The sequence below is a fragment of the Ursus americanus genome, chromosome 7 (assembly GCF_024610735.1).
Source record: "Ursus americanus isolate L20-20 chromosome 7, mUrsAme1.1.p, whole genome shotgun sequence".
NCBI lineage: Eukaryota > Metazoa > Chordata > Mammalia > Carnivora > Ursidae > Ursus > Ursus americanus.
Window position 1 is genome coordinate 11,487,324 of NC_142133.1, and position 15,098 is coordinate 11,502,421.

The following is a 15,098-nucleotide window of genomic DNA, read 5'->3' on the forward strand; positions in this document are numbered from 1 at the left end:
TCACTGCTGCTTTTTTACCCTGCCACCTTCAGTGTTTCCCCAATGCCCAATAACTTGATGGTCAGCCAAAGATTTGGGCAGATTTTGGAGCACACCCTTTCAGCAATTTACTTGCTTAAATTTTCAACTGCTCTGCCAGTCTCAGCCTGTTTCCTCTGACACTCTAATCCCATAAGAGTAGATTACTGCTGCCCAAGCTATACACGATTTGGAAATGCATTTCAGTTAAAAAGTAGCAAACACACAGACTTTGCTCCATTAGTTCTCTCAAGAGTAGCTTCCTCTCTGCTTTTTAAACAAACAAAACGGTGTTTCCTGGGTTCTCCCCTGTACATGCATAATTTAGTGATTAGGCAGAAATTAGAGTTTATGCTCAGATTTTATGGCTCTCTCTCATTGTGGTTTCTTGCTGCTGGGATTTGTTTTTTAAATTTTCACTTCTTTAGCCTTGAACTCATCTCTGGCACCTTGAGCCAGTCAGGCTCCATTTTTCTGTTGTCTAGGCCATGAAAGTTGGGGAGTGTCCTTAGGCCACAGTGTCACAACCTCACAATCCTTAACTTTTCCAGTTGGAGTTTTTGGACAATGAACTCTTCACATTCTATCTGCTCTTGAACATTTTTCTTGTGCCTTTAAATACTTGTTGATTTTTTAAAATATCTTATCCAGCTCTTAAAATTGTTATTTGTGAAATGGTTTGCATTACCACCTCATATTGCCATATGACCAGAAGTTCTCTAAATGAAGGTGGTTTTTTTGTTTGTTAAGATTTTGTCAGAGAGAGAGAGAGAGTGCACAAGCAGGGGGAGCAGCAGGCAGAGGGAGAAGCATGCTCCCTGCTGAGCAAGGAATCTGATGTGGGATTCGATCCCAGGACCCATGACCTGAGCCGAAGGCAGAAGCTTAGCCAACTGAGCCACCCAGATATCCCTGAATAGTCTGATGTGGGGCTCGATCCCAGGGCCCTGGGATCATGACCTTAGCCAAAGGCAGATGTTTAACTGACCGAATTTTTACAAAGTTCTCTATATTTTAGGACATCAGTCCTTTGTGTGATATATTGTGCAAATACTTTCTCCCAGTTTATCATTTGTCTTTTTATTTTGCTTATATAAGGTCCTTTTTGGTAATGCATTTTAAAAAATGAATTTCTATGTAGCCAAGCTGAGCAATCTTTTATTGCCTCTGGATTTTGAATCATACTTAAAAGACCTTTTTCTGTACCCATGTTATAAAGGAATTCACTCATATTTTCTTCTAGTACTTGTATGTTTTCATTTTTTTACATTTAGGACTTGGATCTATTTGGAGTTTATTCTTATATGTAGTACGAAACATGGATCTATTTTATTGTTTTCCAATGGCCATTTGTCATCTCAGCATCAGTTACTAGAAAGATCCAGTGATTTGAGATGCTATTTTTATAATACATTAAAGTTCTATACATATATTTGTCTGTTTTGGGTTGTATTCTATTCCATCAGTTTGTCTTTTCTTGGGCTAGCACCATGTAAGCATAAAGATGTTAGTGTTTTATATATTAGCATGAGTCCCTCTCCTCATGGCTTTTCTTCTTCAGTATTTTCTAATTTCTCTCACATTTATTTTTCTGTATGAGGTTTTCTATCAACTTTTTAAACTCCATAAAATATTTGCTGTTATTTTTATTGGGATTGTGTTACTGTAATAGATGAACTCTGAGAGAACCAACATCTTCATGACAATAAACCATCTATCTAAAACCAAGAGATGTCTACATCTACCTTTGTGTCTTTCAGGAGTGTTTTAAAGTTTTTCTCATATTGTTTTTGCACATTTCTTAACTTTATTTTAGGTATGGTTGATCATTATTTTGGATTCCATGTTTGCGAATTCACCTTACTAAAATTTATTCGCAATTCCAAAAATCAATAGTCAGTACATTTTGTAGGTATGCATAAGCTCAGAGTAGTGAAAAATGAGTCACCCAACTGCTCTAAAAAAGTGTCCTTTTAATAATATATTTTAATGCCACCTTTTCCACATTTTTGTGCTTACTGTTGGTGATCTTGCTGTTTAAAATGGTCCCCAAGTGTAGTGTTGAAGTGCTAGAAAAAAATATGGGTGTTTCACAATCTTCATTAAGGAATGAGTTATAGTGCTTTTGACTGTGAGTTCTATGTTTATAAATATTTATTATATAAGGTGTCCTTAAACAGACACACACAAGAGGGTTATATACCGATCAGTTAGTAAAAATGATGTGATCAGAGGCTTGCAGGAACTTAACCTTGTATTTCAGTAGGGGCAACAATTTAGTATTTGCTAAATTCAGTGTTACAGATGTCTTTACAGAACATATGTACCACGAATAATGAGAATCAACTATATTTTCTTTTCTTTTTTGCAACTGTAAATGAGTTTTCCTCTATCAATATATCTTCTAATTGATCATTATTGAGTATACAAATGCTACTGATTTCTGTACGTTAAATTTCTATTCTGCCACCCCACTGAGCTCTTATATTGTTTGAATTACTGTTATCACTGATTCTCTCTGGTTTTTCAGGTATGTTCTTTTATCATGTGCAAATATAATTTTACTTCTTTTTCAATTCTATTCCCTTAATTAATTTCTCTTGTCTAAATGTGTTGGCTACAACACTTTTCCCCCTTTTAGGACAGTTTTTCATCTATGTGGAAGTGCTCTGAGTTGGTAATAGGCTAGATCATTGATCCATAGACTCCTGGAGTTGAAAAGGACTCAGAGGTAATGTCTGTCACTTGATGGATTTTTTTTGTATCACTCAAGTGGTCATCCAGTCTCTTGAACATCTGTTCCATTTCTTCTGGCAGGAGCATATCTCTTTCAGAGAGTTTCCCTGTACCCATTCCACATAGTTCTTGTATGGTTGTCAATCACTCCATACTGGCACCACTCCTGGCTTATGACCCAGGCCAAATATATGGGGTGGCCATAAAATCTAGATACATAACTATTACTATTTTTTGACAGACTGAACCCCATTTATTACTTCTTCTGGCATATGCTAAAAGTGCAGATTTGTGCAGTGAAAATCAAACATACAAGTCACCTGAGGCAATGAACACAGATGTATGTGGGGGGATGGAAATGCTTTAATGCACCACTGCCATTACTCTATAGCCAACTATCTTTAAAAGAGATTTAAATAATAAAAAATAAAGTCTTATGTGTACCAACATAGTAACCGTTTCTCGGACTCTTCATCATCTGTGCCATTTCTGAGGTAGTTTCACCTCATTATGTGTCTTATTTCCTTGCTTCTTTGTATGCCTGGTAATTTTTGATTGAATGCCAGACACTCTAAATTTTACTTCATTGGGTGGTCTTTTTTTAATCCCTAGAAATATTCTTGAGCTTTGTTTTGGGACACAGGTTACTTGGAAACAGTTTGATTCCTCTAGGGCTTGCTTTAAAGCCTTATTATGTAGGACCAGAGAAGCGTTTAGCCTAAGGCCAATTTTGTTCCACAACTGAAGCAAGCCTCTTCTGAGTACTCCACCTGATGCCTCTTGAATAAAGATACCTGTTTTCTACCCTGACTGGAAAAAACAGGACATAATCCCAGCCCTGTGTGAGCTATAGGGATTGTTCCCTCTAACCGTTTTGAAAAGTTCTTTCTCCAGCCTTGAGTAGTTTCCTCACAGCCATGCACCGATCAGTAGAGATGAAAACTCAAGGGGGCTTATCTACATATATCCGGAGTTGTTTCTCTGTGTAGCCCTCTCCTCTCCAGCCCTCTCTCCTGTAGACTCCAGCTGCCTTGGTCTTCTCAGAATCCTAGTTTCATCTCCTCCATTCACAGAAGGTACCAGGCTCTGCCTAGGTTCCTGCTCCCTTTGCTGCAGCACGGAAACTGACACTGGGTAGTAAGCTGCACACTCATGGGGCTTACCTCACTTGTTTCTCAGAGATCATTGTACTTCATTGCCTATGTCCAATGTTTTGGAAGCTGTGGTTACATACATTCTATCTAGTGTTTTAATTATCTCAAGCAGGGGTTTGGGAATGAAATTAGTTTCCTGTTATTCCACACCAGCTGGACGTAGACATACAGTGTTCTTACTGGGATTTCCCCCAGCATACTGAACTGGGCTTATCAATAAAGTACAACGCACTGTACATATCACAACGTCATTGAAATATACACACTGTAATGTAATACCAACAAGGTTTTCTTATGTATATTTGTCCTGTAGTTCTTCATTCTCTGCACATGCTTCTAAACCAGACAACAGTGATTGGTCCAAAAATAAAGTGGAAATGAAGAGAGGTAAGATAGAGAAGGTAAGTACCTTCTAAATGTCTGATAGTATCTCTCTGGAGCCTGGCATATCATCAACACTCAATTGCTTGTTAAATAATTAAAAGAATGAAGGCAGACTTAGATGAAGGCTTGCATGCATGCACGAATGAATATCACTTGATGAATGGTTTCTTCCCTACACCACCAGTTCTACACTGTACAGATCAAATCCAGACGACTACTCCAGAGCTTTTCTGCCTATGAGAAACCTCTGGGTTCTGGGGGGCAGCAAGCCTCCCCACACTGTTTCACACCTTATTCTGGATCATTTCCTCACTTTTCAACTCCTTCTTCCCTACATTACTTCTTTTACCCTGATGCTGAGCTGATGTCTCTTTTTCTTTCATATTTTTGGAGGCAGCTTTCTCTAATTTCTTTGCCATAATCCTGGTGACACCCTAGCTTTCAGGTATATAAACACCATTTTTAATTAGGTTGCAAATTTGCTGATACTCTAAAATCTATCTTTTCCATTTGCAAAAAGCATCCAATATTTTTCTTATTAATAATCTGTACCCTATTATTATATAGCCCTGGGGCTATTACTGACTAGAAAAAGAGAATTTGGGAGACCTATTTCATTTTTGAAATTAGTGAAGCTAATTTTACTAAGAAATTAATAAAAAGAAGTGGATACTTTGATGTCATTGCTAAAACATGTTCAAAGAAAACAGTAATAAATAAACAATACAATAGTTTTGAAATGTTTCCAACGTAAGAGTTTTTATTCTGGTTCCGCGCTCAATTAGAGGTACCTACAACAGACTACAGACAAAAATAATTAGGAAGGGCTCAATAAAAATGGCCAGAAATCAATAATTTTGTTTTGCAGATCTCAGACAAGTTACTAGGTCTTAATTTTAGTCTTCACATTAAGTGATAAAATACCTAATTCAGATGAGATAATCAATTTAAAACAAGACTGCAGGCTTGGATTATAACTACCTTAACTTCCACCAAAAAAAAAAAAAAGCTGAAAATCTTATGACAGTAATCTGTCAGATTAAACTTCTGGGTATGTAGAATTTACCAAAAGACTGAGTATAGTGTGGTGAGGACAGGGAAAATAATAGGATAAAGAATGGTTAGAAAAAGCCAGAACCAATAAGCACAAACAGACCAGAGATCCAGGTGGGGGATAACAGACAAGTGTATCTGTTTTACAAACAGGGTAGGAATGGGTAGAAGGAAGGGCAGCCTTACCTCAGCAGAGGGACTAGTTCCACAGTGATGAGTGGCTGAGGTCTGGGCAGCCCTGGAAGAATGCTGGCTCTCTTAAACATAGTTGTCACTAGACTGCTTTAAGGTTTCTCAGCAATGGTCCTCAGCCCTTTGCTGCTATTGGTGGTTCTAGGAGGGAAGGGCAGGGCTGCTTGAGGTGGATGGCGTGGCTGGCTGACTCCTAGACCCCGGGCTGGAAGCCTTCTCTGAGGAGGTGGGTGTCAGCATTATTTAAGGCTGTTAGAGTTTTTGCTGTACTGGGAACTAAACTGGCCCGGAAACTGGGGAGTGACCTCAAGTGCACTATTCTTGAGAGAGGTTTCAGGGTGTTCCAGAGACAGGCGATGTCGTCCCCCTCCCACCCTGGGCTTGGGGTGTGTCTTGGGGTCAGACTCTTGGGACCTGATGCCACGAGAAGAGTCATCCGAGTCCGAGGACACCATCTCCTGGAGAGGCAGCCTCTTGACAGGTTTCTTTTTCTTCTTTCTAGGGTTCTCCTGTTGTAGCTCTCGTAAATCCCCAGTGTCAATTTCTTTGAGTGGACATATTAAGAAAGTAGAGTTCTTCGTTTTCACATCCTCCCTACAGAGAGAGAGAGAGAGCAGTGTTACCCGGGTCTTGTTGGCTGCTCTGTCTACAGAGATGTCCAAGCCAGCCCTGTGGTGTTTCTCAGCTCTTTGTCCCTTGGCCTTCTTTCTGTGGAATGGAGTTGCAGAAGTTCCATGGGCCCTGATAGTCTGGGCTGGGCTTTATTCCACGCAGTTCATTTCCACAGATCTTTGATGTCTGGGAGCCTCATGTGGTATGGAGAACTTAATGTCATTTGAATCCTGTCCTGACCAAGTCAGTGAGTGAAGCAACAATTCCTGAACAAGAAGTCCCTTGACATGCCTCAGAATTGAACTGTGTCCACCCCAGGATGATAAGCTTGGCCACATCATAGTCCAGTTCTTTCCTGGCATCCTGAGCTGGAGCTTGTACAGTAGAGGTACTCTTCTACATCCTTAGTTTCCCTAATTACTGTATGGTGTACCATCAGAAAAAAGCCCCCCGAATTAAAAAACATAATGATTTTTAATTTAATTGGCATTAGATATGACTAGGAAGTCACAGGGCTAGTTTTACCATTTAGAAAATAAATATACCATTTAGAAAATATAGAAAAACATAATCAACTAATAATTGACAAGGGAACCAAGAATACTCAATGGGGAAAGGACAGTCTTTTCAACAAATTGGAAAAACTGGAAATCCACATGCTCCTATCTTACAACACTTACAAAAATTAATATGAAATAGACATAATAAGAACTGAAACCATAAGACTCCTAGAAGATAACACAAGGGAAAAACTCCTCTGCTGGTTTCGGACAATAATTTTTTGGATACAATACCAAAAGCACAAGCAACAAAAGCAAAAATGAATGGGACTACATCAAAATAAAAGCTTCTGCACAACAAAGAAGCAAACAACAAAACAAAGAGGCAACCTAAGGAATGAGAGAAAATATTTGCAAACCATATACCGGATAATGGATTAATGTCCAAATTATATAAGGAACTCATACAACTTAATATCACTAATCCTGCAGAATAAACTGTTGCTAATTACTGAAAAAAAAAAAAACAACCCAAACTAATAATCTAATTAAGTAATGGGCAAAGGACCTGAACAGACATACAAATGGCCAAAAGGTACATGAAAACATGCTCATATCACTAATCAAAAGGGAAATACAAATCAAAACCTCAAGGAGTTATCACTTTACACCTGTTAGGATGGCTATTGTCAAAAAGACAAGAGATAACGAGTATTGCTGAAGATGTGGAGAAAAGTGAGCCCTTGTACACTGTTAATGGGAGTGTAAACTGGTATAGTCACTATGGAAAACCGTATGGAATCTCCTCAAAAAATTAAAAATGGAACTAAAATATGATCCATCAATCCCACTTCTGGGTATATACCCAAAGGAAACTAAATCACTATCTCAAAGAAATATCTGTAGCCCCATATTCACTGCAGCATTATACACAATAGCCAAAATAAAGAAATAACCTAATTATTCATCAGTGTATGAATGGATGAAGAAAATGTGCCACATTCATAAGCAATGGAATATTACTTAGCTATAAAAAAGAAACCCTGCCATTTGTGACAAGGGTAGACCTTGAGGGTATTATATTAAGTGAAATAAGTCAGAGAAAGACAAATACTGTGTGATCTCACTTATATGTGGCATAGAAACAGAGAATAAAATGGCGGCCACCAGGGGCTGGGGGAGTGGGTGGGGGCAATGGGAAGATGTTGGTCAAAGGGTATAAAAAAATAAAAGAAAATATATTGATCAGTTTATTTATCCAGAACTGTTGTCTTTCAAAGAAGGGATCTTGGGAACTTCATGACTTCATTCCAGCCATGCCCTCATGGCACACCATTTTGGGAACTTGCCTTTTTCAGGACCTTCAGGATGAGTTAAAAACACCAATTGCCTGGTGTTAAACCTTATTTTGTTCCCATAATCAGTATCTATCATCTTGATCACCCAGACTTCACTCTGAATAACTTCTGACATTGCTCTTCAGATACTTTTGGAAATTACAAAGAAAAACTTAAGAGTGGGAGAAGATTTTTGGTTATTTCTAAAGAGAAAATTATATCAATCAAATCCCTCTTCAAAGGATCAAGATTCACCACATGTTATTAAGGATTCACTCAAAGGCTCAAGAGGTAATTCCCAGGAGGGATTAAAAATGGCCTTCATGAGGATAGCTATTATCAAGAAAAGAAAAAGTGAAACCAGAAAATAACAGATGTTGGCAAGGACATAGAGAAACTAGAACCCTTGCACACTGTTGGTGAAATATAAAATGGCAAAGCTGCTGTGTAAAACAGCGTGGCAATTCCTCAAAATATTAAAAATAGAATTACCATATGATCCAGCAACTCTGCTTCTGTGTCTGTATCCACAAGGAGGAAAGTAGGGATTCAAACAGATATGTACACTCATGTTCACTGCAGCATTACTCACAATAGCCAAAAGGTGGAAACTACACAACTGTCTACCAACAGACGACTGGATAAACAAACTGTGGTATATACATATGATAAGCTATTATTATTATAAAATATTATTCAGCCTTAAAAAGGGAGGAAAAGCTGACACACGCTATAACATGGATGAACCTTGAAGACATTCTGCTAAGTGAAATAAGTTTGTCACAAAGGACAGATACTGTATGATTCCACTTATATGATATACAAAGACTAGTCAAAATCAGAGAGATAGAAAGTGAAGTGGTGGATGCCAAGGGCTAGTGTGGAGAGGGAATGAGGAGCTAGTGTTCAATGGGTACAGAGTTTCAGTTTGGGATGATGACAAAATTCGGGGATGGCTCATGTGATGGTTGCGCAACAATGTTAACGTACTTAATGCCACTGAACTGTGTGCTTAAAAATGGTTAAAATGGTAAATTTTATGATTTGTGTATTCTACCACAATAAAAATAAATGGCCCAAGCAACCACAGTAACATTAGAGAAAGCGTCCCAGGAGGCCACAAACAAAATTATCTTGAAATATGAGGCAAGCACCTATGTGGATGTGTAAGTTTTGTAAGGCTGGGTTCTTAGAGACTCTTCTTGAAAACACACAGCAAGGTTGTAAGACCACCCCCACTTTGTAAAATCTAAAATCTTACCTACAAGGGCATGTTGGTTAAGTGTCCAACTCTTGACTTTGGCTCAGGTCATCATCTCAGGGTATGAGACCTAAGTCAGGCTCCGCACTCAGTGGGGAACCTGCTTGAGATTCTCTCTCTCCCTCTCCCTCTGCCCCTCCCCATGCTTGCACTCCCTCTCTCTAACAAATGAATAAATCTTTAAAAAATGAAAATAAAAAAGAACATAAAAACCTACCTACTACATTCCCATCAACTGTACCTCACATTGTTGCCTCCCCCCCGAGCAGACTAAGTTGATATGTTCTATTTCCTTTTCAGAGATGTCCTCTATTTCCCATGTATCAGACTGGTCACAGTCCAGTCTACCACCCATAACCTCTCAGAAAGAAGAGCCACAGGAAGGAGGAATGGAAAGTAGAGAGAAAGGCACCCAAAGATGAAGGTAGAAGAGAGGCTGACCTGCCTACCTGAAGGATACCAGGAAGACGATCACGGAAAGATACCCAGGAAGAAGAGCAGGAAAACTGAAGAAGCAACACATGTCTAGCCTTCAGTAGGGGATTGGTCACATAAATCGCGCACCATCTGTATAATTACATTCTAAGTAGGCAATAATGAAACAATGGTGTCCTTGTCATGCCAAAATGCAAGTAATATGTTGTTAAGTGGGGAAAAAAGTCACAAACAATGTGTGTTACATTTTCCTGTTGTTATTAAGATGGTGAACACAAAGATAATTAGAAACCTTTCCATCAAACTGTTAATAGTTGCCTCAAGGGAAAAGAATTCCAGTAGGATTGTCACTTACTCCACATTTTAAAAAAAATTTTGTAACTGTCATAAATGATAAGGGGAAACAAAAATTTTTATTTTGAAGAAAAATAATCAACATAGAGAAAACACACTCTAGAAGGATATATGTCAAAATATAAATGGTGATTACTTCTGACATGTGGGACTATGGCTGGTTTGTATATTATTTTTGCTTTTAATTTCTGACTTATATTAACTATGCATACTTTTGAAACAAGAATAAACATAGGCAAGCTGTCATGATCAGAATGAAAAGCAGACCAGAATTGTGATCAAGGAAAAGCCTTTACATCAAGTAAGCAGATGCTGGCTCAGCTACCCCATTTTACTCTCCAGAATGACTGATGTCGACCTAGTTCAAGATATTCCACAAGGAAATGTCCCCTTGCAGGAGGGGGAACAGGGTAGGTGTGAATCCGATGTGAGAGCTCTTATCCAATGCCTCCCCCCCACCATGCACCCTCACTCTGCGTGGCCCAAATCCACTCTGAGGAAAGGGGAAGGTGGCTATGCTCCTGACTCTAGCCAGTGGACGTTACCCATCAGCACACTTGGAAAGGCACAATAAATGGCTTTCTTTTGTCTTTTCTGATGCCAAAACCAAGAAAGATTCAGTGTCCTATTAATTATTTTAGGCTACAGGTTTGTTTAAATAATGTGATAAACAGGTCAAAATTACATATGCGTGTGTCAGAGAGTAGGGGTAAGATGAGGGAAGGCAGGCACTGTGCCTTCCCTGGTTCTTCAGATGCAGTTCACTCCACTCCAGGGAAGAAAGTGCTGAGAGCACCTATTCCACACTTTCCTTGGGTCAAATCCCTCCTCACCCGCTTGATTACTGTTAGCTCATCAGCTTGGTCTATTCTCGCTGGTTCTCTATGGACTCATTTCTTTTCTGCCCTAAGTGTCTGTCAGAAAGCTGGTCTTAGAACAGGAGGACCTGATGTTTGATGAAGACCACAAGATGCCTGAGTTTTAACAATGGAAGGGGCAGAAAATGGAGAGACTGATACAAAAGGCGATTGCCATCCAAATTGTTACCACTGTCCCTCAGGGCTAACAAATCTCTATGACTCTCAGTGCTCTCTTGTTCCCATACTAGGGCACCACAGCACTCTTTCTGAAAATAGGCAATGGCATTTGTCCCTCCAGAAAATATGGGACATTCACAGACACGGTTTGCTGTTGAACTGCTTATTTTTCAGGGCTTTGCTCTAGCCTAGGAAACAGGGCTCCTAATCTGACCGGAAGGGACAAGGGAGCTAATGACATACTGAGGCTTAACGATTTCAGATGACAGCTCCTTCTAAGGGAAAAATAGTCAGCAGAGACTGGGCAAGATTACGGGAAGTGATTCATCTCATGTAATGTCAGGGTCAGCCCTGAATCTTGAGGTTTCAGTCAACAACTTAACATCACTGCTGTTAAGAAGATGATGTGAGGCCACACTACACGGAGGAAAGGGAGGAATATTAACCAACATGGGATTATGATTTCCTTTGGGACATATTCCTAAACCCAAATGGCTTGATAGAAAATGATTCAACTGTTCAAAGAGAGACAACGAGAGGCTAACATTCAGGAACTGGGAGCTGACCACAGACCCAGATAAAACATATCTGAGCCCTAGGAGAGTGATCTCCCTTTCCAGAGACTCATACACAACCATGTCCCCAAGGCCACACAACTACAACCACACATCAAGAAGAGAACACTCCTTGCCTTCAGGATCTCAGTGCCCAGCAATTTCCTTCAGAATTTTTTGGAGCAGAGAAAAGGATTAGTGCTATCTGGCTTTCCTGATCACATTTAGAATGTTGCTAATTTTTTCAAGAAATCCAACTCCCTCAAAGTGAGTCTTCTTAAGGAAGAGACTCAGGAGTAATTTGCTCAAGCCTTGTTCTGTCAAGAATAGAGGATGGATCCCAGCTATGGCTGGGAGGGATATCCAGCCAGCTACATGGCGCCAAGGACCGGGATTTAGCTGAGGCCTGCCAGAGGCACCTTGTCTGGAGGAGCACGTCGTCCCCAGCTTGTACTCAACCAACCTCTTGGTGGGTGATTGAGTAGTGCCTGGTAGAGGCCTTCCCTTCACTGGAGAAAACCAGAAGTCAGAGCATCAAACCCACTAGGCATGCTTGCCCTACAACACCCCCAGTGGAGGCTGCAGCCTGCTGACAGGAACAGGATTCCAGGGGAGGAGTCAGGGAACAACTCTGCTGGGAGTTCTCTGCCTGGCAAGGGGGGAGGATGCCAAATGGGGGGAAATTCCTCCTGGGCGGCTTCCATCTTGGAATTAGGAGAAATTACATGTGTATTCTCTAAACAGGGAAAGTTAGAGGGAATATTTTCACGCTGAACAGACATCTCTATGCCATGAAGTGTAGAAAAAAGCTCAGGGACATCACTGAAGGTAGGTAAGGCAAGAGTAATCATGTCCCTCCATCAGACACACTCTCAGAAGGCACACCTCCCTCAGCTGTGCTGCCAGAAAATGCACTCATCCTGTGGTGAGGAAAGAGAAAATCAAACCAGTAAGAGCCTCCCTTGATTTCACATTGTAAATATGGTGATACTAAGATTCTCTCCTTTAAGAACTAGTTGTTTGGAATTTAGCAATATGGGTCACATACTGGATGATGGAGGACAAAAGTCCTCAAGAATCATTTAGGTGTCAAATTTTAAGCTGAAAAGAAAACTAGGCATCATCTTTGACCATATTCAATCAGTTGCGAACTCTTTATCCTCCAAATACTTCCCCTTCCTGTCTTTCACTGTGTGTTGCCCTCAGTTAGGAACTGGAAGAGGGCCCTGCAGGAAATATCCTGTCACCCACAACTGAAGGCCTCAAGAACAAAGAAAAAGCAGAGGTACAGAAGACAGAGAGCTGAGTATCTGGTATCCCGGTTCATGCTTGGGGCCATGAAACCCTGTCTGACCAACCCCAAATAGATGGTTATCATGGATTTAATCTTTTAAAGTTAAATTAAGTCAAATGCTGTTGTGTTGGAGTTGCAAGCTATAGCACATTTCTTTAAGTAGCCCCTGAGAAAAAGCACCAGGATTGTTTTTTAATGGTCTCATTTGGTATAGTGATGTGAAGGCTTACTAAAGACAAACCAAAGGGAGATGGTACCTTAGAAAGCAAGTGAGGAAGTGCTCCTGATGAGAAAGGACCTACCAGAAGGAAATCCCAGCGGAGATACAAAATAAGACCTACCACCTTCAGTCTGTGTGCTCACACCTGCCAGCTCTGATTATGGAAACAGAGAGAGATTAAACTCTGAATTTAGCAGGTTGGGCGTGACCTGTGCTTAAGAGAATTAAATGCAGTCTCTTGCTAGGACAGAGAGCTAGAGCAAACCAACAATGGAAGTTGCCATGGGGAGACTAGAGAGTCAATGCACACTTCCGCTGTGTAAAGCCCTAGAAGCTGGGGTAGATAATCAGCAGCTAAGAGCTTTAAATAAGGCCTGGGGCAGGACTAAGATAGAAAACAATTTCAGGCTTTTCAAAACACAGAAATAATTGAATTTTAATTAAAATAGGATTGATAATGTTGAATTTAGTGAAAATGGTTAATACCTAGACATATCTATTCATATTCCTTTAAAATGTGCTGTCATTTGGATATCATTTTGAGTAGGATTTTAGATTAACAAAAATTGTGCTATAATTTTAAATGAACATTATATTCATCTAGAAGAGAATGAAGGATGGTAGTGTATATTTTCAACAATAATACAGATTCTCTGTGAAACCACGCACCTCTCAAGGAACACTGCTGGGCATCCACTAGTCTTTATTTTTCACTGGTTCATTCTTCAAATAGTCATTGAGCACATCCTAAGAGCTGGACCTTGAAGCTATAATTTAGAAGCGGACAGAACCTGGCACCTGCTTTCAAGGACACGTGCCTAACGGGAGTGAGAAATTGAGAAAGTACATGGCCCAACACAAGGGAAAATCTCTGTAATGAAAACCTCTACAGGATGCAGTGGGATCACCTCAGTGCATAGGACGGCTGGCGTTTAGTACCAGACATAGTGATGGTGATGCTTGAGGTCAGTGCTAGAGTTCCTTGGTGGCCAAAGGCAGAGCATAACATTCCAGGGAGGGCTACACAGCACAGAGCCCTGAAGAGCACGGCATGGGGAAAAAGTTACAAGTAGTTTAGTATGATTAGTGTGCAGAAGGCTTGTGGGAGGTTGGTTGGGGGGTAGACAGGGAGAGGTGAGGATAGGGGGACAGGCCTGGGTCAGACCCACAAGAGGCCAAATTAGAATAAGAAGGGGCATGGGAAGGAGACTGAAGAATTTTTTAGGTGGGGGGAGGGCCAGAGCAGATTTGCAGGAGAGGAAGAGTCTTCTGCTCAGCCCCTCTGTCCAGAAGAGGGCTGGGACTATTGGCAGGAGGACAAAGGCAGGGGCCTCAGGAAATGAGATGCCTGACCTAAGGCAGCACAGGTCCAGCAGAGCTGAGAAATATTTGCAAATTAGAACCGTAACTTGGAGACCCATGGGGTAGAGTGGGTGAGGGCAAGAAGAAGCCAAAGATGACGACCAAATTTCTGCACGGACAACTCTGGGAGTGCCGGTGGAAGAGAGAACTGAGTGAGGAAAGGCAGAGATGGGAGTGAGTCTGTGGAGAGCTATGATTTCAGTATTAGATGTGCTGAATTTGAGGTTCTGTACACTCAGGCGGGTGGCTGGAAATAACAGGATTCCCGCCATGGGCTGAGCACCGGCTTTACCCCAAGTACACAACAACCGTCTCCAATCCGCACACTGCCCTAATCCTGTTGTGAGCAAACAAGCTCCGAGATCACAAGCAACCTGCCCCAGGGCACAAACTAAGTGAGGGTGGGGCTGGGATAGGAGCTCAGGCCTTAGCTTCCAAAGCCCTTTCTATCATAGTTACGATCAGCCGAGTCTGCAGTTACAACCAATGGGGGAGGTTTTAGCGAATTCCATCCCAGGTCCTACTCTCAGAAGCTACGATTCTGATGCCAGAGCACAGGCATGATCTGGGGTAGAGAGGGAGATATGAGGTCCTT

The 15,098-nt window shown here is 40.8% G+C and overlaps 1 protein-coding gene across 6 annotated transcripts in view; it reads right to left on the reverse strand.

The window, feature by feature from the left end:
• Positions 1 to 5,032: 5,032 nt before the first annotated feature.
• The window catches only part of VWA3B (von Willebrand factor A domain containing 3B), a 218,793-nt gene continuing 208,727 nt past the window's right edge, over positions 5,033 to 15,098 (reverse strand). For 4 of the 6 annotated variants that reach the window (XM_045771786.2, XM_045771785.2, XM_045771784.2 and 1 more), the window contains one exon: positions 5,033 to 6,131. In XM_045771786.2, the coding sequence (XP_045627742.2) occupies positions 5,777 to 6,131 (355 nt within the window). In that variant the 3' untranslated portion in view covers positions 5,033 to 5,776. The remainder of the gene's footprint in view (positions 6,132 to 15,098) is intronic. The other 2 variants (XR_015725134.1, XM_045771783.2) reach the window with 2 other exon arrangements.